The sequence below is a fragment of the Bombina bombina genome, chromosome 8 (assembly GCF_027579735.1).
Source record: "Bombina bombina isolate aBomBom1 chromosome 8, aBomBom1.pri, whole genome shotgun sequence".
NCBI classification, from domain to species: domain Eukaryota; kingdom Metazoa; phylum Chordata; class Amphibia; order Anura; family Bombinatoridae; genus Bombina; species Bombina bombina.
Window position 1 is genome coordinate 244,416,725 of NC_069506.1, and position 27,244 is coordinate 244,443,968.

General features: G+C 38.8%; 1 protein-coding gene across 1 annotated transcript in view; it reads left to right on the plus strand.

Moving 5' to 3' along the window:
* The window catches only part of IGLON5 (IgLON family member 5), a 658,759-nt gene that overhangs the window by 511,757 nt on the left and 119,758 nt on the right, over positions 1 to 27,244 (plus strand). The window contains exon 4 of the mRNA XM_053691231.1: positions 16,898 to 17,017. Within this exon, the coding sequence (XP_053547206.1) occupies positions 16,898 to 17,017 (120 nt within the window). The remainder of the gene's footprint in view (positions 1 to 16,897; positions 17,018 to 27,244) is intronic.

Genomic DNA, 27,244 nt, shown 5'->3' on the forward strand with positions numbered 1-27,244 from the left:
TTTCCCCTTCTTCTTCCTTTAAAAAACTGTTCCCAGTTCCGGACGCTCAGCTCGAGCTGTGGGGGACTGTCCCTAAGGTGGATGGTTCCATCTCTACGCTTGTAAAGCAGACGACTATTCCTCTCGAGGATAGTTCGTTGTTTAAGGAGCCCATGGATAAAAAGTTGGAAAACATGTTAAGGAAAATATTTCAACACTGGGTTTTTTTTTCAACCGGCAGCAGCTGTAGCCATGGTTGCCGGAGCTGCAACATATTGGTGTGAATCCCTGTGTGAGGGAGACTTCCATCGACGAGATACAGGATAAGATTAAGGCGTTGAAGGTCGCCAATTCTTTCATTTGTGACACAAATATGCAAATTATTTGCCTGAATGCAAAGGTTTCAGGATTCTCCATTTTAGCTTGCAGGGCTCTGTGGCTAAAGTCTTGGTCTGCGGACATGACATCTAAGTCGAGGCTGTTGTCCCTGCCTTTTCAAGGAAAGATTCTGTTTGGTTCAGGATTGGATTCGATCATATCCACGGTTACATGAGGCAAGGGAGCTTTCCTTCCCGCAGGATAAGAAGGCTAAGCCTAAAGGATCTACTTTTTGTTCCTTTCGTGCGGACAAGGCCCAGTGCCAGCAGTCCTCCGCAAAAGCGGATCAGTCCAAGTGTACTTGGAAGCATGCTCAGTCTTGGAACAAGTCCAAGTAGAACAAGAAGCCCGCCAAGACAAAATCGGCATGAAGGGGTAGCCCTCGACCAGTTCCCGGACCAAGTAGGGGGCAGATTGTCTCTCTTCTCCGAAGCCTGGTTGCAGGACTTTAAGGACCCTTGGGTTCTGGAGGTTGTCGCACAGGGTTACAGAATAGGATTCAGGTCCCATCCGCCCAGGGACAGATTCCTCCTGTCAAACCTGTCTTCAAGACTAGAAAAGAGAGCAGCCTTTCTAGAATGTGTGAGGGACCTCTCCTCTTTAGGTGTTATCATACCAGTACCCCAAGCAGAATGGGGTTTAGGGTACTATTCAAATCTTTTTGTGGTTCCAAAGAAGGAGGGCACGTTCCGCCCGATTCTGGACCTAAAGTGTTTAAACATGTTTCTGGCTGTTCCATTGTTCAAAATGGAAATGATCAGATCTATTCTGCCCCAGTTCAAGAGGGGCAGTTCATGACAACAATAGACTTGAAGGATGCTTACCTTCATGTTCCAATTCACAGGGACCACTTCAAGTTTCTAAGATTTGCGTTTCTGGACCAACACTTCAAAGTTTGTGGCCTTTCCCTTCGGCCTGGTGACGGCCCCGAGAATCTTCACAATGGTTCTGGAGGCGCTCTTTGCAGTGGTCATATCCCAGGGCTTGCTGTGGCATCCTATTTGGATGACATCCTAGTCCAGACGCTGTCGTTCAGCCTGGCAGAGGATCATTTGAGGGCTCTTCTTTTATTGCTCCAATCTCATAGTGGGAAGATCAACTCAGTAAAGAGTTCCCTGGTTCCCAGCAACAGGGTGGAGTTCCTGGGCATGATAATAGACTCTATGTCAATGAAAATATTTCTCACAGATCAACGACACAGGAATATTGCGTCCACCTGTCTTGCCCTTCAGTCTTACTCAAGCCCTTCGGTGGCTCAGTGTACAGAGATGATTGGGCTCATGCCGTGTCCAGCATAGACGTCATCCCTTTCGCCAAGTTCCATCTCAGGCCTCTTTAATTGTGCATATTAAGACAGTGGAACGGCGATCATTAAGATCTATCATAGCGGATATCCATGGATGCTCGGACCAGGGACTCCCTATCTTGGTGGATCCGTCCGGAGTGTCTGTCCCTGGGGACATCCTTCCTGAGACCGTCCTGGGAGATTGTGACCATGGACGTGAGTCTGGCAGGATGGGAAGCTGTTTGGGGTGCCAGATTGGCGCAAGGAAAATGGACCCGGGAGGAATCTCTCCTTCCGATCAATATTCTGGAACTTCGAACAATCTACAATGCTCTGAGGGCGTGGTCTTCTCTGGGGTCATTCAGCTTCATCAGATTCCAGACCGACAACATTACCTCGGTGGCTTACATCAATAACCAGGGGGGAACGAGGAGCACCCTAGCAATGAGGGAGGTTTCTTGGATTTTGGAGTGAGCAGAGTCCCCCAGCTGCTCGCTCTCAGCGATCCACATTCCAGGTGTGGACAACTGGGAAGCAGACTTTCTCAGCAGGCAATCCTTCCATCCGGAGGAATGGTCTCTTCACCCTGAAGTGTTTGCAGAGATTTTTCTCAGATGGGGAACCCGGAGATAGATCTCATGACATCCAGACTCAATTGCAAGCTACCCCTATACGGGTCGAGATTGAGGGATCCCCAGGCAGAGATCATAGATGCCTTAGCGGTGCCTTGGGGATTCAGCCTAGCTTATATTTTTCCACCGTTACCACTTCTACCTTGTGTAGTGGCACGCATCAAATAGGAGCGAGCTTTGGCCATCCTGATTGCTCCATCATGGCTGCGGAGGACGTGGTTTGCGGATCTGGTGGGGATGTCATCCTCTCCACCATGGAGGTTACCCTGTTGCAGGGATCTGCTGGAACAGGGCCCCTTTCAACATCAAAATCTCATTTCTCTGAGGCTGACTGTGTGGAGATTGAATGCTTTGTCTTAGCCAAGAGAGATTTTTCTGAAAGTGTGATTGACACTCTATTTCAGGCAAGGAAGCCAGTCACTCGTTGCATCTACCATAAGCTGTGGAGGACTTACTTGTCCTGGTGTGAGAAACTCGGATATCCTTGGCACAAGGTGAAGGTATCCAGGATTCTGTCTTTTCTCCAGGAAGGTTTGGAGAAGGGTCTTGCCGCTAGTTCCTTAATGGGACAGATTTCAGCTTTATCAGTTTTGTTGCACAGCAGACTCACTGAGCTTCCTGACATTCAATCTTTTGTTCAGGCTCTGTCTAGAATCAGATCTGTCTTTAGGCAGTCTGCTCCCCCATGGAGCTTAAACTTGGTCCTTAAGGTATTGCAGAGGGTTCCATTTGAGCCTATGCATTCTATTGACATTAAGATTTTGTCCTGGAAGGTTCTCTGTCTGTTGGCCATTGCATCGGCATGCTGAGTATCCTAGCTGGCTGCCTTGCAATTCGAGCCTCCTTATCTGGTCTTTCATGCTGATAAGGCTGTTCTTCGCACTGGTTTGGGGTTTCTTCCCAAGGTGGTGTCTAAGCGTAACATCAATCAGGAAATAATTGTTCCTTCTTTGTGTCCTAACCCTTCTTCTTCTAAGGAGAGGTTACTTCATAATCTGGAAGTGGTTCGGGCCTTAAAGTTCTATCTACAGGCTATGAAGGATTTCAGACAGTCTACATCTCTTTTTGTGGTGTATTCCGGGAAGCGCAAGGGGCAGAGGGCCTCTTCTACTTCGTTGTCCTTTTGGTTGAGGAGCTTGATTCGCTTGGCCTATGAGACAGCGGGACATAAGCCTCCTCAGAGGATCACGGCTCATTCAACTAGAGCTGTGGCTTCGTCTTGGGCCTTCAAGAATGAGGCCTCTATGGAGCAGATTTGTAAGGTGGCTACCTGGTCCTCCTTACACACTTTTGCAAAGTTTTACAAATTTTATGTTTTTGCTTCTGCGGAAGCTGTTTTTGGGAGAGAGGTTTTACAGGTTGTGGTGCCCTCAGATTAGGGTCCGCCTTTTTACCCTTCGGGTTTCATTCAGTGTCCTCTAGAGCTTGGGTATCTGTTTCCCAAAAGTAATGAATGAAGCCGTGGACTCTACTCCCCTTTAGATGGAAAACATAAATGATGCTTACGTGATAATTTTATTTCCATTGTGGGGAGGAGAGTCTACGGCTCTCGCCCCTAACTCCAGGGGGCGGACCTAAATTTAATTTATCTTCTGGCACCATTTATACCATGATATTTCTCCTACTGTTCCTTTTTCCCTCTGCAGAATGACTGGGGGATGAGGGGAGTGGGGGAGGTATTTAAGCATTTGGCTGGGGTGTCTTTGCCTCCTCCTAGTGGCCAGGTTCTTATAAACCAAAAGTAATGAATGAAGCCATGGACTCTCCTCCCCACGATGGAAATGAAATTATCAGGTAAGCATAATTTATGTTTTTCAAGTAGACTGTCCCTTTAATGTCCTTTTAATGAAAACATTTTTTAGAGAATTCCTCTCTTTTAAATGTCCATTCTGAACTCTTTAATTATTTTAAATAATTAAAATAATAATCTGTTTATCCTTTTAAAACCCTCACACTATATATAAGGGTTTAAACTGCTACTAATATGTGTGATCCTAGAGAATACATGTTTTTTATCATCGGTGACAAATCAAGTAATGGAGATTTATCAGTACAAATCAGACAGTGGTAAATTAATATAATCTGGGAGTCTACATTCAGTAGTGCAATATGATGTGTTTTTACAAACAGATCCTTGCTCTGAGGGGCAGAGGTGAAAACTGTAATTTTGCTGCAATCTTAGTAGCAGTAACTTGCGCATACAGTGACCTCTAATGTCGGTGACACCATAATTCATCAAGTAGACCAGGCATGCTGTTTGTGTGCTAAAGGGACTCAAACTAAATAATGTTCTTCCCTCCTGCATATTATAGAACAGTAGGAAACTAGTAAATAGAGAGCCTAGAAGCAAGAAATACCCCCCCCCCCCTCCACCATTAATTTCTAATGGTAAATAATATTAAAAGAAGATTAAATACGTATTAATATATAACTAAAGTAAAGAACATTTATTTACTTAACAAATATAGTGGCAACATTTTTTTCAGTACGATCAAGTGAGATTTTAGATTTTGCTGACTATATACCCATATACTTAATTATATACCCAAATGAGAACTTTAAAGGGACATGGAACCCAAAATGTTTCTTTCATGATTCAGATAGAGAATACAGTTGTAAACAACTTTCCAATTTACTTCTATTATTTATATTGCTTCCTTTTCTTGTTATCGTTTAGTGAATGGTTTATCTAGGAAAGCTCATGAGCAGCAAAGGTTCTAGCTGCTGATTGGTTGCTGCATATATATATACTGATTGTCATTGGCTCACCCATGTGTTTAGTCAGCAACCGGTAGTGCATTGCTGCTCCTTCAACAAAGCATAGGAAGAGAACAAAGAAAATTTGATAATAGAAGTAAATTGGAAAGTTGCTTAAAATTGCATGATCTATCTGAATCATAAAAGAAAAAAAATTGGGTTTTATATCCCTTTAAGCATATTTATGCCCTTGTGATCCTTATTATGCCTACTGTTTACCCATGAGACCTCATAGTCAGTTGTATAGTATGTTATTTCAGGTACATGCCCAAATGAGATATTAGGTCAACTACATGGCCACTGTTGTGCTCAAATGCCAATAATATCCTGATTTGCCTCCTGCAGGCCCGCATGCCAATTATCTTTCCATATTATAGAGTATATCCCCTATGGCCTTTTTATGCCAGTTATATTCCTAAATCAAACCAGACATTGACTCCTTGCACGATGTGCTTAGAGGGATATGGCTGCACCTCACTGATGAGGTACAAAGAAGGCCGAAACAATTGTCTGGGGTTGCCATTTCCCTTGTTCAAAGGAGAATTGCCTGGTATTTCTAGGCTGGACTGACCTTGATAGGTGGGATCAGACTGTTACACTTCAGGAAAGTTCTCCTCTGTGAAAAGCATAATTGGGCTAAAAGAAGCCACTCCGAGTTGGTAACCGGGCCATATAATAAGCCACTGAGCTGTTATTCGTTCCTGGCAGATTGCTTCTTTTTCTGTTTGTATTTATATTCCTAAACGTGAAGAAACACATTTAGCCTTGCAGGGACAGTCTTGGTGCATTTATAAAAGACAATGGGTTGTCCTTGCGAGTAGAAAGCTGTCTCCCATAGAAATAATAAGAGCTCTCTGCTATGTAAAAGTTTGCAATGGAGATCGAAGTACTCAGGGAGAACCCAGTGTATGTTTAAACTTTAATATTATGCCTAATGCAAATTAAAATATGCAGTTTGCAGTGCAGTGTGCCTTAAAATAGCTGTTATTTTCATATGCACAAGTTTTCTTTTAGTATTTAGTGTATTTTTTTTAAATCTCACCACCTTTTAATTTGCAAGAAAAAACAGTGAGATCTGTAGGGCCAAAAAGTTTAGATAATTACGCTTGAATTTGACAATTAAATACACACCCATGGAACATCCGTGTTCAGTCCATTTTACAAAGGGAAAAAAAAATGTACTTATAAGTGTTTTTGCACATGTATTGTACTTAAATTACAATTTATGTTGTGCATATATAATAGGATTTATTCCTAAGTAATTTAAATACAAATTAAATTTTTTTGATTTAAAAAAAAAAAAAAAATTTGATGCATCCTTAACAATTACGATTTTCATTGTGCACTTTTGTAATGTAAGCATCTCCTTCCCTTACAAAAAGGCAGTACATACCCCTTAGCGAGACACCCTGTTTTCAGGGTAAAAAAGTGGCTTTAGATAATTTATCCAATGCTCCCTAGCCCAGAGACCTTGATATCATCAGGCCCATATGGGGCAAATGCTAAAAAAATTGCATCTCTAGATGTGGTTTTCCACGCATGGGCAGCCCTCATGGAATTCTTAAAAAAAGGGGCTATCCCTGCAAGTGCCAAGATGTTTCCCATAGAAGTAATGCGATCTCTCTGCTAGGTAAAACTTTTCTATGGAAGACAAACTACGCAGGGAGAAACCAGCATGCTTTTAAACTTGAATATTATGCCTAATACAAAACAAATTATGCTTTTCTAGAGTAATTATTGTTTTGAGTATTTTGCTAAAAGCTTGTAACCTTTTAACTGGCGAGAAAAAACATTGAGAGCTGTAGTACGAAAATGTTTTCAGAATTATGCTGGGATTTCATAAAATTTCATTTACACCCATGGAACGCCCATTTTACTGGAAAAAAAATATGCTTTGTATTTTGTATATTTAAGTACAAATTCTTGTTTTTTTAGCACATCCAATGGCCTCTATTTATCCGACAGTGCGGATCAGGTCCGCCAGACCTCGCTGAATACGGAGAGCAATACACTCTCCGTATTCAGCATTGCACCAGCAGCTCACAAGAGCTGCTGGTGCAATGCCGCCCCCTGCAGATTCGCGGCCAATTGGCCGCCAGCAGGGGGGTGTCAATCAACCCGATCGTACTCGATCGGGTTGATTTCCGGCGATGTCTGTCCGCCTTCTCAGAGCAGGCGGGCAGGTTATGGAGCAGTGGTCTTTGCGACCGCTGCTTCATAACTGCTGTTTCTGGCGAGTCTGAAGACTCGCCAGAAACAGGGGCCGTCAAGCTCCTTTCTGAGCTTGATAGATAGGCCACCATGGATTTAAATAATGATTTGCGCTGTGCATACTTATTATTATTTATTCCTTTGTAATTTATATACAAATTTTATGTTTTTTAAAAATGTTGCTACAATTTTTGATGCACATGTAACAATACAATTTATCATGCATATTTTTGTGTGAATGGTTAAATTATTTGTTTTGTGTGATTTTCAAAGTCCGATTTTCATTGTGCACTTTAGTAATGTATGCATCTCCTTCCCATATGAAAACGCACTATGCACCCCATAGTGAGACACCCTGAATTATAGAATTTCACCAAGGAAATAGAAGGACTGGCGGATATTCTTATGTAATCTCAACAGCCCAGAGACATTTTTACAATCGGCCTATAGTGAAACTAAACACTATAGCACAAATATTGGCATTTTGACTTCTTGAAATGACAGAAACAATTAATTGAGTTTGCTGCTAAAATCCTCATTGAATAGGGACATTTTCCTTAAGTGATTGTAGCATATCAGTGCTTACTGTGCCTGAAGCAATCTGTTTTATCTTAATGGCAAAACCCATGGTGGCTGGAATTTGTGTTTCATGTTAATAAATTCCTTTGGACTTGCCTGGCATTTTGGGTATGCAATGGCTTTTTTGATGAGTTCCAATTGATATAATATGAAAACAATTTTCAGTGTAAGGCACGACTGATCTGAAAGACTCTTCGCTGCATGTGCGTATCTGACATTTTCCTTGAGTATGTCACCATTTCCTACTACCATATTATATTTGTTTTAATAATAGATGATTTATCACATTCTCTACGTTTAAAGGGATACTCAAGTCAAAATTAAACTTCAATGATTTTAAACAACTTTCAAAATTTTAAACAACTTTACAATTTACTTCCATTAACAAAATTTGCACAGTCTTTTTATATTTACACTTTTTGAGTCACCATTTTCTACTGAGCATGTGCAAGAATTCACAGAATATATGTATTTGTGATTGGCTGATGGCTGTCACAGGGGGAGTGGAAATAAACATACATTTAAAATTTGTCAGAAAAAAAATCTACTACTCATTTGAAGTTTAGACTAATAGGTAAAGGCAGCTGTTTCGGCGCGAGGCTTCAGGCTCGCCGGAAACAAAAGTTAAGTAGCAGCAGTCGTAAGACCGCTGCTCCCTAACTCATCCGCCAGCTCTGAGGCGGTGGACAGCAATCATCACGATCAGATACGATCGGGATAATTGACACCCCCTGCTAGCGGCCAATTGTCCGCAAATGTGCAGTGGGCGGCATTGCACAAGCATTTCACCCGAAATGCTTGTGCAATGTTAAATGTCGACAGCATATGGCAGTGATGTCGGGCAGACATGATCCGCTACAGCAGATCATGTCCGTCCGACATATGATAAATCTACCCCTAACTGCTATTGCATTGTCTTTTTATCATGCATTTATTGATAATGCAAATCGACTGTATTTACTGGTCCTTTAAATAAAACTGTCTAGCATTGTTGTTGTTTTTTCAAACAAATTTACTTATCACAATAAATTTGAATACTTAGTAAATAAGGATTTTTGTTAATTTCTTTTAATCAGTATTGAAACAAAAGTAATTTTAGCAACATATTGATAATTATTGCGGGAAGATCTGTTGTAACATTGATGTCTGGATAAACAGAGCTGCCTTAACACATTGTGGAGTCCAGAAAGGCAGACTCACTGCTGCTACTTTTTAATGGGCTCTCAGCCATTGAGCATAAAATGAGAGATCGAGATGATCCTAGGCTATATGGCAACCACAGACCCAAAGTTTAAGTGCTAAGGGAATAACACTAAAAGCCAGAGATCTCATTACTAGGGCAATTACGAATCCTACGGGGATAGTTACTTTGTTCATAATACAGAGCTGAAAAGCCTGGAGACCGCAGTGATAAACCCCAGCCAGAAGCATCTTAGTGCCTTACAACTCTATTTAACCATTCAGAGCCAGAAACAAATATTAAAGGGACATTTTCGGTTTTGTGTAAAAAATTTGCATTGTCCCATGCCTGCTTAGAGAGGCCAAAAAGCAAAATCTCTAACTTAGGTTTTCAAAATGCTGCAAATTGCCTAAACCAGCTACTGATTTGCACCATTTTCAGGAATTTACTTTTTGGCCTTTCTAGGAAATGTGGAACAAGCACAAGTTTTACACAAAAGCAAAATATGTTTCATAACCCCTTCATTGCCATATAACTGAGCAAAAAGTCTGCATGCTTTAAAGTGAAATAAACATTAATTATATGCATGTATGTACAGTATCCCACAAAAGTGAGTACACCTCTAACATTTTTGTAAATATTTTATTATATCTTTTCATGTGACAACACTGAAGAAATGACACTTTGCTACAATGTAAAGTAGTGAGTGTACAGCCTGTATAGCAGTGTAAATTTGCTGTCCCTTCAAAATAACACACAGCCATTAATGTCTACACTGTTGGCAACAAAAGTGCGTCCAAATTGGGCCCAAAGTTTCAATATTTTGTTTGGCCACCATTATTTTCCAGCACTGCCTTAACCCTCTTGGGCATGGAGTTCACCAGAGCTTCACAGGTTGCCACTGGAGTCCTCATCCACTCCTCCATGAAGACATCACAGAGCTGTGGATGTTAAAGACCTTGTGCTCCCCAACCTACCATTTTAGGATGCCCCAGAGATGCTCAATAGGTTTTAGGTCTGGAGACATGCTTAGCCAGTCCATCACCTTTACCCTCAGCTTCTTTAGCAAGGCAGGGGTCTTCTTGGAGGTGTGTTTGGGGTCGTTATCATGTTGGAATACTGCCCTGCGGCCCAGTCTCTGAAGGGAGGAGATCATGCTCTGCTTCAGTATGTCACAGTACATGTTGGCATTCATGGTTCCCTCAATGAACTGTAGCTCCCCAGTGCCAGCAGCACTCATGCAGGCTCAGACCATGACACTCCAACCACCATTCTTAACTGTAGGCAAGACACACTTGTCTTTGTACTCCTCACCTGGTTGCCGCCACACATGCTTGACACCATCTGAACCAAATAAGTTTATCTTGGTCTCATCGGACCACAGGACATGGTTCCAGTAATCCATGTCCTTAGTCTGCTTGTCTTCAACAAACTGTTTGTGGGCTTTCTTGAGCATCATTTTTAGAAGAGGCTTCCTTCTGGGACGACAGCCATGCAGACAAATTTGATGCAGTGTGCAGCGAATGGTCTGAGCACTGACAGGCTGACCCCTCAACCTCTGCAGCAATGCTGGAAGCACTCATACGTCTATTTCCCAAAGACAACCTCTGGATATGACGCTGAGCACGTGCACTCAGCTTCTTTGGTCAAATATGGTGAGGCCTGTTCTAAGTGGAACCTGTCCTGTGAAACCGCTGTATGGTCTTGTCCACCTTGCTGCAGCTCAGTTTCAGGGTCTTGGCAATCTTCTTATAGCCTAGGCCATCTTTATGTAGAGCAACAATTCTTTTTTTCAGATCCTCAGAGAGTTCTTTGCCATGAGGAGCCATGTTGAACTTCCAGTGACCAGTATGAGAGAGTGTGAGAGCAATAACACAAAATTTAACACACCTGATCCCCTTTCACATCTGAGACCTTGCAACGCTAACAAATCACATGACACCGGGGAGGGAAAATGGCTAATTGGGCCCAATTTGGACATTTCTACTAAGGGGTGTACTCACTTTTGTTGCCAACGGTTTAGACATTAAGGGCTTTGTGTTGAGTTATTTAGAGAGGACAGGAAATTTACACTGTTATACAGGCTGTACACTCACTACATTACATTGTAGTAAAGTATAATTTCCTTCAGTGTTGTCACATGAAAAAATATAATTAAATATTTACAAAAATGTTAGGGGTGTTCTCAGTTTTGTGAGATACTGTGTATATATATATATATATATATATATATATATATATATATTTACTGTATATTTATATATACAGGTAGCCCTCAGTTTACGCCAGGGTTAGGTTCCAGAAGGAATGGTTGTAAATCGAAACCGTTGTAAATTGAAACCCAGTTTATAATGTAAGTCAATGGGAAGTGAGGGAGTTAGGTTCCAGGCCCCTCTCAAAATTGACATAAGTAACACCTAATACATTATTTTTAAAGCTTTGAAATGAAGACTTTAAATGCTAAACAGCATTATAAACTTTATCAAATAATCACACAACACAGAATATGAACAAAAACATTTGCTAAAACAGTATTATAACCTAATAAAATAATCACACAAAACAGAAATTATAATCAAACTAAGTTTAATGAACAAAAACATTTGCTAACAGCACCTAATAAAATAATTACACAACAGACTGCATCATCAACAAACTAAGTTTAGTAAACAAAAACGTTTTTTTACTTGCATTTTTCTGCTATCAGTTCTCTGCATTGTTAGCATGTTAGATAATATTGGGTCTGCACCTATTCTATGCATTTCAATCTGCAGTGATTAATAGGCAGTTAGGCACCCTCACCTCAAGCTGCTGGACAGGAAGATAATAGGGAAGTGCCTGCTAGAACTTGTTGCTCGATAAGTCTGGTCTGATCTGTATACACAGATCAATTTCAGGCTATAAAGATTGCTTAACTTTGCTGAAGCACAAGCTCTGTGGAGCTCTGTGGAGAAACACAAGCTCTGTGGAGCTCTGTGGAGGCCAGTCCATAACTCTCAGTGTTTTATCATCTGCTTTTCTCTCCAAACATGATTTCACTGCACTAGCAGTGTGCTTGGGATTGCTATGATGCTGAAAAATAAAACCATTCCCAATCAGGCGATTTCCAGAAGGAATGACATGATGAATTAAAATCTGTCTGTACTTTTCAACATTCATAATCCCATCAATTGGACAATATTGCCAGCACCACTGGCAGAAATGCAGCACCAAACCAGGACAGACCCTCCACCATGTTTCACGGAAGGCCGCAAGCACTCATTCTTCCATATCTCTCCAACTCTTCTTCTCACATATTGTTGACAATTGGACCCAAAAATTTCAAAGTTGGATTCCTCACTCCATAATACTCTTTTCCACTGATCTTCATTCCAATCTTTGTGAGCTTTAGCATATCTTAGCCTTTTTACCCTGTTCCACAAAGACCATTTCTGATCAAGCTTCTTTGGACTGTAGAAAGGTCAACTTGGCATCTCGATGAAGATGCCAGTTGCTGAGCCAGGTCCTTGCTGGACTTTCAAGGAAGAAACTTCTCATCAGATTTTGAAAGTTTTCTTGGCCTTCCATTCCTTTTTATGTCCTTGGCCTCTCCTAATTTTTCAAAATTCTTTAAAACAATATCCATTTTGTTTGCTGATTTCCGTTTGATGGTGGCCTTGCTGATGCAAAAGTATGATCTTATGTCTGTCAAATGATGTGATCTTTAGCATTTTGAATGGAATGATGTGATTGAAAGTTGATCTTATTAGCAAGCTTCCAATTAATAAAACTCATACCACATGTGTGTGTAATGCTCAGGCATGTCTTGAACAAACCTGGTGTAATAGACCTATTTCACAGCAATCATTTTGACATGCAATAGTAGGACAAATGCAGGTGTTAGCAATTACATTAATTAGGGTTCCATTCCATTTAGGTTTAAGTGAGACAGGTCCCTGCTATTGCTCAGGTGAAAGGGGAGATCACACTAAATACTTGCCATAGAAGATGTTTATCCTGTTTTTTTTCTGTTTTTTTAATACTGCATACAAATATCCTGTATTTGCTAGTTGTATTCTAATAAAGAGACTGAGAAATAATAATATATGGTCATTATTAGGGATTAGGTACCTTCTGTATAGGGAAGCTAAATGGATATGGCTCTTAGACACTATGGCCCCTAGGGGATTAAATAGGTATTTTGACCTTATGCCCTTTATTTAATTCTTATCTGGTATTCTGATAGATTTCACATTGTAGTATTTAGTTAGATTTTCCTTCAAAAGTGCTACTATCCTATGTGTATATATATATATATATATATATATATATATATATATATATGTGTGTGTGTATATGTAATTATTTATTTATTTATATATATATATATATATATATATATATATATATATACATATATAAATATATATATATATGTTTATATTTGTTGCAGGGTTTATTCTAAAGGCATGTGTGCAATTGATGATGTCATAACTCTGTAATTTAATCACATAACCCATTGCACCTGTTTGGATTGGTTTCCCCGTAATTGTGTGATGTAGAAATTGTTTGCATTTGTCATTTTGTGTTAGCTTGAGAAAGGGGCAAGTTGTCCCGAAACGTTGCTCTTTCAATAAAGGTGTCCCATTTGGGAATGCTACCTTCTGTTGTGTTTTTTGGATTCATACTTTGGCCTTTATTTTGGGGGAGGCCCTGAAGGTTTGAGCACCCACTTTTTGAGCACAGAAGAAGAAGAAGTCAGTTGCCAGTATTTGGCTTTTGTGCATGAGTTCTAATCTATGTACTGTTTCTATATATATGGTCATTATACCATTGCTAAAACAAAATAATCTAATGGTGGCCTAAGACTTTTGTACAGAATGGTATATGTATATGTGTATTGGGATAGGCATAGCCAATACGCTCATATAGGTATGATGGTCAATAAGCTCATATAGGTATGATGGTCAGGTCAACATTTTTTTGGCTGTATATGTTCCAGCATGACTATGCCCCTGTGCACAAAGTGAGGTTCATGAAGACTTGGTTTGACAAGTATGGTATAGAGGAACCTGCACAGAGCCCTGGCCAACCCCTTTGAGATAAACTGGAACACTGATTTTGAGCCAGACCTTCTCATCCAATATCAGTGGATAGTCTTAAAAATGCTCTATTGGCTGAATAGGCACATTTTCCCACAGACACCCTCCAAAATCTTGTGGAAAGCCATCCTAGGTGATTGACGACTGTTATAGCCACAAAGGGGGTCGAATCCATATCAATGCCTATGGTTTTGGAATGAGTTGGGTGTGTCCAATGAGAAAGAAAGGAAAATAAATCCCTACATGCGTCATGTTAGCGCTGGTACAACAATTGTTTACTTTTAACTCATAATACAAGCACTACCCGACGTGCGCAAAAAGCTTACTTCTAGCACAGCAGGAGCGTGAAATATCGCTCCACTTGGAATCTGGCCTTAATCTTTTATGGAGTCAGTGGTAAACCTACAATTTACAAATTTAAATTACAGGAAGAGCAGACAACATAAATAATAGAAGTGCATTGTAAGTTTAGTTTATGCATAATTTAACATTTTATGGAACTTTGATTCTGAGTTTGCTGTTACTTTAATGCTTGATTTAATGCTTGATTCTGATTTAACATGCAAGAAAGGTTGTTGAGAACCACAAGCTACAATCTTATGTTTCACTGTTTCATTTGTTCAATGAGAAAAATATTAATGGTGATATAGTTTGCTTGTGAAGCTCACTGCGTAATTGCTTGTACCTAGGTGATAGTTTAGATTTATATTAATAATTATGTTGGTTTAATTGCTTTATCATTGCTGCTATACTCATTCACACAATTAGAATTTGTATTTTGATGTTACAGAAATAAGATTTAATAATTCAGTTTTGGAAGTTTAGAGTCTCCTAGGCCTATAATTACTTTCCTTGCATGTGAGTAGGGCTGGTGAATTTGTAATTCTCATCCAGGGTGTCAGTTAAATCAAGGATATCACACAATGAGTCTTATCTTATTTTTGATATCGCCAGTATATAATTGTTAGTAAATATTAGTTGTTGTCATTGTTTATCATTTATAGTAGTTTAATTGAGTTCTTGAGGTAACAAGCATACGCAATATTAAAAAATTAAATAATAAAAGGTTGGAAAATTTTGACCTAGACAAAACCTTTATATTCCAGTGCTTTGGTACACAAAATTGCAATAAAATGGATCACTCTCCAAATAATCCTAACAATACCACAATATTACAACTTGCACTAATTAAGTTCTTATTGATGATAAAACAATATTCCTTTGTAGTTGGGTGGGGGTAATTTTGGAATTTCTATACATTTGAACTTTGTGGCATTGGCAGAAGTTGTATGAAAATCTAATCTATGTATGTTTGCACATTTTTGCGTGCATGTGTATGAGCATCTTTGTGGTAGCATTGTGTGTGCTATTATATTCATATATAATATATATATATATATATATATATATATATATATATATATATATATATATATATATATAACTATGATAACCTGCACTTACAAAGTGTCAGAGAACATTTGAGTTCAAAGCCAAATGTCGAATGGTGCGCTAATATTCTGCTCCATGGAATTTTCAGTATTTAGGATTGGAATGTAAATGCAACACTTAACTGATGACTTGTAGTATGAGTGCAATGACACTTCCAAATTAAACAAAGGTGCGCTATATGTGTAGGATGGGTTTGAATGGTTTGGTTAACCATTTTAGCCAACAGCTTTTTTATTTTAATTTTATTTATGCAGCCATTATACATAAATAACGTATAATAAAAAGAGCACAATGAATGGTACAAACAATATCCAAATGCATTCCACTAATAATCATTAGGAATTAGGTATGTTCACATCACTTAGCAGTAATGTACCAACCAAACCATAAAAGCTAAACAGAGAATGTACTTTTTTTTAAAACAGTAGACTATGTACAGTCAAAAATACTAAATGTGAAATACAATAGTAAACATGAACTTAACATAAATGCTCAAAAGTACCAACTCTAACCATAGAGGACTTTCGGCCCCTGAACTATTGTACATATGAAACCTATCCCACATGTATAAGATGTCCCTTGTCCTCAAAAATGTTCCACTGCCCTGGAAGATTTGCTTCTAACTTGCAGATTGTAGTTCTAAAACGCTATACTATCTAGTTTGTAGGCCCAAAATCTCTAAAGAGAATTTCCATTTGTCAAGAAAGCAAGGCACCCTAAGTGCCACATCTGACATTGAATCAAATTGTTCCCGGGTTAAAGGGATATTAAACCCAATTTTTTTCTTTCATGATTTAGGTAGAGCATGCAATTTTAAGCAACTTTCTAATTTACTCCTATAAGCCGCCAATCAGCAAGCGTTACCCAGGTGCTGAACCAAGAATGGGATGGCTCCTAAGCTTACATTCCTAGTTTTCAAATAAAGATACTAAGAGAATGTAAAAAAATATATAATAGGAGTATATTAGAAAGTTGCTTAAAATTGCATGCTCTAACTGAATCATGAAAGAAAAAATTTGGGTTTCATATCCCTTTAAGTATTGTAGCAGGGCATCTTTTCAAGGTCACAATCAAGGGTGCATCCTTACACATCCATTTGCAAAATATACATTTCCTAGCCAGCATAATAGAAATAATAGGAAATGTAATCTCTCTTCCTTAACCAACAAATTTTAATACATACATTGCTTTTTTACAATACACCTTGCATTGCAGAACCATTTAAAAAATTTCACTTTAATTTGTTCGCTGTCAGAGAGATTTGCAAAGCAACGCGTTAAAACCCTCTTTAGCAGCCGTGGGGTTAAATAAAGGATTTCTGACTGTACTGTACTCATGGTAACTAGATGTTTCTTTCTTTCAGTTCCAGCGAAAATTGTTAACATCTCAGATAGCATCACCATTAATGAAGGCACAAATGTCAACCTACAATGCTTGGCAGTGGGGAAGCCTGAACCAATCGTCACCTGGAGGCAGCTGAAAGGTAAGAAACCTGGCAGCAAAGGAGGAGAGATGTTCTGCTGGAGGGTGCGCAGTATGTTACCATTAACACAAGGGACTAGTCTGCATGAAGTATAGCCAGGGTTAGTAAAGGAGCTGGTGCTGATAGCGTATGATAGCTACATCAGGGAAGCTGAGATTATAGATGGAAGAAAGAGGTTTGTATTCAGCAGTTTTGTATATAAACTGAGATTAGCTTTGAGTCTATAGGACAGCTGGGATTATCAGGGGGAACTGTCTGTATATAAAGTAGCAGAGATTATCCCTGTTATGATGTGATGAATAAAATATAGAGTTTGGGCTGTTACCTGATGATGGCTTTGCAGAGGGAGGTGGGATCGCATTATGAAGCAGAAGGGGGGGAGGGAATTGGCACAGAATTCTGTACATGCCAAGAAGAACTAGATTTGATGTATTCTGCTGTAATCAGTGTTTCGTATGGGGCCCTGTCTGAATGCAGAGCAGATAGTATTATGTATGTGATGCTGGTACAATATGCTGCATGAACATTGCGTAGATAGAATATGTGTGGAGAGAGCTGGACAATATACGACTCACAGACTGCTTTAGTTACAGCAAATGGCCTGGGCTCATGCAGAGCCGAGTCAAGAAATGGCAAAGGATTGTCTGTGTCTTTACCCTAATCTAGGATATGTCTGAACCAAAGATATTGATTTACAGGACAAGTCTGGGATAAGTACATGACACTGTTTGTCAGGTTGATGTAAAATCCTGTGAATGCAGAGTCATATGTAGTACTCAGGATGCTGTGGGCATAGTGTCCGCTATTGTGGCAGTCTCCTGTATAAGAATACAGAGTGATATGTAATACATAAATATAGGGCATCCCATCATGAGGTTCATTGGTGCAGAACATTACTGGATTGCTCTCAACACACGAGTGCAGAGGTGCGTCCCATGGTGGGCCAAGATATTAAAATTGAGGTGCTAACAAATGTGATTTCAAATTTGAATATCTGTGAATGAAACTCTCATTTCTGGGAATGGAACTAATTAATCTTTCTTCTTGCCCTGGAGAAACCATTTACATGTAAACAAAAGTCATCCTTGCTTATTTAGAGCATATTTGACGGTGCTATAATGTTGAATAGGGATACATATGACCCCCAGCATCCCCATAGAGCTACTATTGGGTTAAACAAAAGAAGCCTGTTTATAGCAGCCAATGAAGAACAGTCAAGGAGACTCTCGTAATGATGCAGCACCTTCTGCAAATTAAAAGGACACTAAAGTCAGAATTAAACTGCCATGATTCAAATAGAACATTACATATACATGTGCACAGTCTTTTTATATGCACACTTTCTGATGTACTAACTACTACTGAGCATGTGCAAGACCTCACAGTATATACATATATGCGTTTTTTGTTTGACTGATGGCTGCCACATGATACAGGGGCAGTAAAATGGAAGTAACTGAATTTTGTCAGAAAAAAAAAAATCTTCAACTCATTTAAAATTAAGACGAAGTGCTATAGCTTAATTGTGCAATTCTGCTGTATTAAATAGTCCTTTAAGTCAAGTGTCTTGGTTTTGGTGGATCTAATAGAAGCCCAGCTGCTCAGAATGGACCTAGAAATCAGGTGTGGAGCTTTGTGTGAGTTAATGGTTTAGATTTGTAGACACTTGGTGGCCGAGAGGTCTTGTTGTAAAGGGGAGCTCATGTGTGAAATTTATTGAGCATTGCTTCACCTATATTTCCCAGCATTTTATTAGTGGGTGTTAATACCATAATCTATAATTACATGAGTTGCTCAATACATCAAGATGTCTCCAGGGACTGGCTGTGGGTGTTCCAGTGCTCTACAAGTGTAGTCAAGAATGTTAGCTACACCTTGGCCCAGCTTGCGGAATTCTAAAAGTCTGTATCGCCCCTGGAAATGATCTTGTCTTGCAGTCATATTTTGCCTTTTTTCAAAGCTGATGAGGATGACTAATTTATATTGTTTTAGTATTTTTCTATTTTATTTTTAAACTAGCAGGTGCAGCTGCTTCTTTTTTTACTTCTGACTATGCACATGATTTAGGGCGAGATTACGAGCATTTTACTTTCAACTTGTAATAAAAGCAGAATTTAACTTGCACTCAAAGAGCCAAGAAAACCTGATATCGCTTGCACGCAAATGATAGTGTTACACTCGTAATCTAGCCCTTAGCGTTTTTGTGTTCTGAATATATTTTCAACACTAGGCGGTGCTCTCTTATAAGCATAAAAATTAATTTATAATTGTATTTTATGTCTCTTTAAAGGGATATGAAACCTTTGTTGTTTCCTTTATGATTCAGATAAGAGCATGCAGTTTTAAACAACTTTCTAATTTACTTCTATTATCACATTTTCTTTGTTCTTTTTTGTATTTTTTGTTCAAAAAAGCTCAGGAGTGTGCACGTGTGTCAGGAGAACTAATTGGCAGCGGTTTTGCCAGAATGTTTGCAAGAGCACTAGATGGCAGCAATATTTTCTGCTATATATATATATATATATATATATATGTAGCTTTCAACAAAGAATACCATGAGAACAAAGCAAATTTCATAATAGAAGTAAACTGGAAACTTTTTTAAAAAAAATGTATGCTCTGTCTGAATCATATCCCTTTAAGTGTTTTTAGGTTTTCTGTATTGCCTATGTGAGAGTAGACTGTTTCATATAGGGAGATTTTTTATTTTAGTTAGCTTGTTCTTTAAAGTTTTAAATGCAAATTTTTTTATGCTGGTGTCCCTTACAGTGAAACTCATTCTATGGGGCCTATTTATTAATGTGTGAACGGACATGATCCAATATTGTGGATCATGTCCGCTGCACATCGATAAATGCCGACAGCATACGCTGTCTGCATTTATCATTGCACCAGCAGTTCTTGTTAACTGCTGGTACAATACCGCCCCCTGCAGATTCGCAGCCAATCGGCCGCTAGCAGGGGGTGTCAATCAACCCGATCGTTTTGGATCGGATTGATTTCCGGCAATCTCTGTCCGCCGCCTCAGACAGGTGATGGAGCAGCGGTCTTTAGAAGCCGAATGTTTGGAAAAGGGAAGGTACTAAAGTGGCAAATTCTCACAGGGAGCTGATGAATGCAGAATATTTTTTTGCAAAGTTAAAAGCTGGATACCATACAACCTCAGAATATAAAAAGATCACATAATGGATTAAATGCTCAACGTGTTTCAGGGGCAGAATTAGCTTTTTCAAGAGCAATCTCAAATTCAGTGCAAGAGCGACTTGCAGTGTCCTGCTGGAAATTTGGAGTTATTGTCCTCTCTGAGACCTGTGGAACCCACAAAAAGAAATAGAGGCCCATTTATCAAGCTCCATATGGAGCTTGTTGGCCCGTGTTTCTGGCGAGCCTTCAGACTCGCCAGAAACACCAGTTATGAAGCAGCGGTCTAAAGACCGCTGCTCCATAACCTGTCTGCCTGCTCTGATGAGGCGGACAGGAATCGCCACAATTCAACCTGATCAAGTACGATTGGGTTGATTGACACCTCCCTGCTGGCGGCCCATTGGCCGTGAGTCTGCAGGGGGTGGCGTTGCACCAGCAGCTCTTGTTAGCTGCTGGTGCAATGCTGATTACGGATTCGCATTCAGCAAGGTCTTGCGGACCTGATCCGCACTGTCGGATCAGGTACGTAACACCGTTGTTAAATAGGCCTCATAATCTACTTTGTGGCGCTGGCAGAGAGCGAGGAGGACAGTGGTCTACATAAGAGGGGAGTACTTTTTGGTTCTTATTGAAAGCAATGTGTAACTAGAAACCACAGGGCCCAGGTGCAAGAATCTATGAAGGTCCCCCCCCCCCCTCAAAAAAATTTGAATTTGACACACATTTCTTTTTTAACATTTAACACAGTAAAACAAAAAAAGTAAATCATTGTAAATCATTGCTGTGGAAATGTATGTGTTTAACCCCTGTAAAAGGGGTTAAACATATAGCTAAAGCCCTGCTCAGGAGCTGCAAAAAACTGTTCATACAGAGCAGGAAACAGCTTATGAGTCATTCAGCGGTGAGTGAAAGGTGCACCACCCCGCCAATCACCAGCTGAGTTCAATTTGGGAGCAGTTGATCATGAGTTAAAAATGTATAAATGGTCTGGGAGGGTTTAGATTTGCTGCCCAAAAAATGGTGTGATCTGATTCAGATATTCCAGGATGGGATGTTTGTTCCTCAGCAAGGTTTGGTTAGTTGTTGGAACAAAAAAAAGGGGTCATATAAAAGATGGATAGAATTCCAATAAGAATCTAGCCAAATGTAGGATGGTTGGAACTAAGTTCACATTATGTCCACAATTTTGAGTGGAGATGTTTCTTATCAGTAGTATCAGTAATGTTTATAGCAAACTGATGTACCAGGCATGTGTTGGTGTATATAAAATATTATGCAAACTTTTGCAAACTTCACAAGTTGCCAGCAAGTCATCTTTAGGCATGTTTTGTTTCTACAATTTATATTCCTAGTCATTTCAACTGTCAATGTGCTTAAAAATATTTTCTAAAACTTATTTAGCCAGTCCAGACTTGTGGTATCAGGAAGAAGCCTGCTCCTTTTAAAATCTGGGCCAATGCCACTCAGGTGCAGCTGCCATAGCCTCTGATAAAGTCAAATGCTGCCCCCGCGTTCATCCTCTTACACTTGTGAATCCAGAACAAGGACACAAAAAATGTGTGTGTGCAGACTCAGATTTATGGATAAAACAGGGGGCACATGAGCAAAGCATAGTCTTTAAACAGTAAAAGACTTTTATTGTAGAGCGCTTTGTCTAATATTTTAGGACCGTATGTAGGGGAAGCTGTGAGATTAAAGGGAGATTAAACTCAATTTTTTTCTTTAATGATCCAGATAGTGCATGCCATTTTAAGCAACATTCTAATTTACTCCTATTAACAATTTTTCTTTGTTCTCTTACTATATTTATTTAAAAAGCAGGAATGTAAAGCTTAAGAGCCAACCCATTTTGGTTCAGAATCTGGGTTATGCTTGCTTTTTGGTTTGCTAAATGTAGCAAAAAAAAAAAAAGCAAGCACTATCCAGGGTGCTGAACCTAAAATGGGCTGACTTCTAAGCTAAGAGTATTCTGTGCATAGAGCGGACCATGAAATAAGTAAAGAATGCTGTAGTGCAGATAGATACTGCTGTATGTTCCACAGGAATATAATGCACAGGCGGTAATGGCTGTTGAGGAAGGGCCGGCACGAGCCAAGCTCTCAAGGAAAGACAGAGATTCCCCAGTATAAGGTGTAGGGTACAGGGCCCATACATCAGGAGCAGACAAGAGCAGTGTGATGCATTATATTCATACATTATCACTGAACCATCACTATCTTGATGTATTAGTGTAATGCATTAAAGCCATGTATCATCCCAGGCCAGAGACGTTGATGTATGGAGTTAGAGGGATGCCAGGAACAAGGAGAGTCAAACAGGAAGGAGGGGGGCAGAAAAAGGAGGCTTCCCATTTATTTTTGTATACCAACTGAGTGTAATTGTTAACCTGTTAGCTCCCAGTTTTATCTATGCACAGAATCCTGCAGTTGCAATTTAATCCCTTAATATACCCATCATCTTACAAACCCAGCCTTCTCTCAGTATATACTGAGTAGAACTATTCACTCATCCTCACTAGACATGTGCGGTTCGTTTCGGATTAATTCGGAAATTCGGTAAATTCGGTAAATTCGGAGATTCGGATCGATTCGGATTTCCGAATTAAAATACTTCCGAATCTACCGAATGAATCCGAAATAGCTGCCGTATCTCCGAATAAATCCGAATTAGCTCGTTAAAATTCGGCATTTCCCCATAGGAAACAATGGGAGTTTCGGCTGAAAAAAAACCTAACACCGCAGCCCCATTGTTTCCTATGGGGAAACACTAAATCTGCACCTAACACCCTAACATGTACCCCGAGTCTCTAAACACCCCTAATCTAACACTTATTAACCCCTAATCTGCCGCCCCCGCTATCGCTGACACCTGCATTATCTTATTAACCCCTAATCTGCCGACCGAATATCGCCGCCACCTACATTATAACTATTAACCCCTAATCTGCTGTCCCTAACACCGCCGACCCCTACATTATAGTTATTAACCCCTAATCTGCCCCCCCCAACGTCGCCGCAATCTAACTACAAGTATTAACCCCTAATCTGCCGACCCGATATCGCCGCCACCTACATTATAACTATTAACCCCTAATCTTCTGTCCCTAACACCGCCGACCCCTACATTATAGTTATTAACCCCTAATCTGCCCCCCCCAACGTCGCCGCAATCTAACTACAAGTATTAACCCCTAATCTGCCGACCCGATATCGCCGCCACCTACATTATAACTATTAACCCCTAATCTGCTGTCCCTAACACCGCCGACCCCTACATTATAGTTATTAACCCCTAATCTGCCCCCCCCAACGTCGCCGCAATCTAACTACAAGTATTAACCCCTAATCTGCCGACCCGATATCGCCGCCACCTACATTATAACTATTAACCCCTAATCTGCTGTCCCTAACACCGCCGACCCCTACATTATAGTTATTAACCCCTAATCTGCCCCCCCAACGTCGCAGCAATCTAACTACAAGTATTAACCCCTAATCTGCCGACCCGATATCGCCGCCGCCTACATTATAGCTATTAACCCCTAATCTGCTGTCCCTAACACCGCCGACCCCTACATTATAGTTATTAACCCCTAATCTGCCCCCCCAACGTCGCCGCAATCTAACTACAAGTATTAACCCCTAATCTGCCGACCCGATATCGCCGCCGCCTACATTATAGCTATTAACCCCTAATCTGCTGTCCCTAACACCGCCGACCCCTACATTATAGTTATTAACCCCTAATCTGCCCCCCCAACGTCGCCGCAATCTAACTACAAGTATTAACCCCTAATCTGCCGACCGCAAATCGCCGCAACTATAATAAATGTATTAACCCCTAAACCGCCGCACTCCCGCCTCGCAAACACTATAATACATTTTATTAACCCCTAAACTGCCCTCCCTAACATCGCCGCCACCTACCTACAATTATTAACCCCTAATCTCCCGCCCCCAACGTCGCCGCTACTATAATAAGGTTATTAACCCCTAAACCTAAGTCTAACCCTAACACTAACACCCCCCTAACTTAAATATAATTTAAATAAAACTAAATAAATTTACTATAGTTAAATAAATGAATCCTATTTAAAACTAAAGACTTACCTGTAAAATAAACCCTAATATAGCTACAATATAACTAATAGTTACATTGTAGCTATTTTAGGATTTATTTTTATTTTACAGGCAACATTGTATTTATTTTAACTAGGTACAATAGTTATTAAATAGTTAATAACTATTTAATAACTACCTAGCTAAAATAAATACAAATTTACCTGTAAAATAAATCCTAACCTAAGTTACAATTACACCTAACACTACACTATCATTAAATTAACTAAATAAATGAATCATATTTAAAACTAAATACTTACCTGTAAAATAAACCCTAAGATAGCTGCAATATAACTAATAGTTACATTGTAGCTATGTTAGGGTTTATATTTATTTTACAGGCAACTTTGTATTTATTTTAACTAGGTACAATAGCTATTAAATAGTTATTGACTAATTAATAGCTACCTAGTTAAAATAATTACAAAATTACCTGTAAAATAAATCCTAACCTAAGTTACAATAAAACCTAACACTACACTATCATTAAATAAATTAACTACAAGTACCTACAATTATCTACAATTAAATAAACTAAAGTACAAACCCCCCCCCCACTAAATTACAAAAAATAAAAAACCACTAAATTACAAAAAATAAAAAACCACTAAATTACAAAAAATAAAAAAATATTACAATAATTTTAAACTAATTACACCTAATCTAAGCCCCCTAATAAAATAACAAAGCCCCCCAAAATAAAAAAAAATGCCCTACCCTATACTAAATTACAAAAGTTAACAGCTCTATTACCTTACCAGCCCTGAACAGGGCCCTTTGCGGGGCATGCCCCAAAGAAAACAGCTCTTTTGCCTGTAAAAAAAAAACACAATCCCCCCCCCCACATTACAACCCACCACCCACATACCCCTACTCTAACCCAAACCCCCCTTAAATAAACCTAACACTACCCCCCTGAAGATCTCCCTACCTTGAGTCGTGTTCACCCAGCCGGGCCGAAGTCTTCATCCAATGGGGCAGAAGAGGACATCCAGACCGGCAGAAGTCTTCATCCAAGCGGGGCAAGAAGAGGTCTTCCATCCATCATACAAGTACCAAAATACAAACAAACACTAAATTACCAAAAATAATAAAATATTACAATAATTTTAAACTAATTACACCTAATCTAAGCCCCCTACTAGCTATTAATATAGCTTCAATATAACTAATAGTTACATTGTAGCTATTTTAGGATTTATATGTATTTTACAGGCAACTTTGTATTTATTTTAACTAGGTACAATAGTTATTAAATAGTTAATAACTATTTAATAACTACCTAGCTAAAATAAATACAAATTTACCTGTAAAATAAATCATAACCTAAGTTACAATTACACCTAACACTACACTATCATTAAATTAACTAAATAAATGAATCCTATATAAAACTAAAGACTTACCTGTAAAATAAACCCTAATATAGCTGCAATATAACTAATAGTTACATTGTAGCTATTTTAGCATTTATATTTATTGTACAGGCAACTTTGTATTCATTTTAACTAGGTTCAATAGCTATTAAATAGATATTGACTATTTAATAGCTACCTAGTTAAAATAATTACAAAATTACCTGTAAAATAAATCCTAACCTAAGTTACAATTAAACCTAACACTACACTATCATTAAATAAATTAACTACAAGTACCTACAATTAAATACAATTAAAAAAACTAAACTAAAGTACAAACCCCCCCCCACTAAATTACAAAAAATAAAAAAATATTACAAGAATTTTAAACTAATTACACCTAATCTAAGCCCCCTAATAAAATAACAAAGCCCCCCAAAATAAAAAAAATGCCCTAACCTATACTAAATTACAAAAGTTAACAGCTCTATTACCTTACCAGCCCTGAACAGGGCCCTTTGCGGGGCATGCCCCAAAGAAAACAGCTCTTTTGCCTGTAAAAAAAAAACACAATCCCCCCCCACATTACAACCCACCACCCACATACCCCTACTCTAACCCAAACCCCCCTTAAATAAACCTAACACTACCCCCCTGAAGATCTCCCTACCTTGAGTCGTGTTCACCCAGCCGGGCCGAAGTCTTCATCCGATGGGGCAGAAGAGGACATCCAGACCGGCAGAAGTCTTCATCCAAGCGGGGCAAGAAGAGGTCTTCCATCCATCAGAAAAGTACAAAAAAACAAACAAACACTAAATTAGCAAAAATAATAAAATATTACAATAATTTTAAACTAATTACACCTAATCTAAGCCCCCTACTAGCTATTAATATAGCTACAATATAACTAATAGTTACATTGTAGCTATTTTAGGATTTATATTTATTTTACAGGCAACTTTGTATTTATTTTAACTAGGTACAATAGCTATTAAATAGTTAATAACTATTTAATAACTACCTAGCTAAAATAAATACAAATTTACCTGTAAAATAAACCCTAACCTAAGTTACAATTACACCTAACACTACACTGTCATTAAATTAACTAAATAAATTAATCCTATATAAAACTAAAGACTTACCTGTAAAATAAACCCTAATATAGCTACAATATAACTAATAGTTACATTGTAGCTATTTTAGCATTTATATTTATTTTACAGGCAACTTTGTATTTATTTTAACTAGGTACAATAGCTATTAAATAGATATTTACTGTTTAATAGCTACCTAGTTAAAATAATTACAAAATTACCTGTAAAATAAATCCTAACCTAAGTTACAATTAAAACTAACACTACACTATCATTAAATAAATTAACTACAAGTACCTACAATTAAATACAATGAAATAAACTAAACTAAAGTAAAAAACAAAAAAACACTAAATTACAAAAAATAAAAAAAATTACAAGAATTTTAAACTAATTACACCTAATCTAAGCCCCCTAATAAAATAACAAAGCCCCCCAAAATAAAAAACTGCCCTACCCTATACTAAATTACAAAAGTAATCAGCTCTATTACCTTACCAGCCCTGA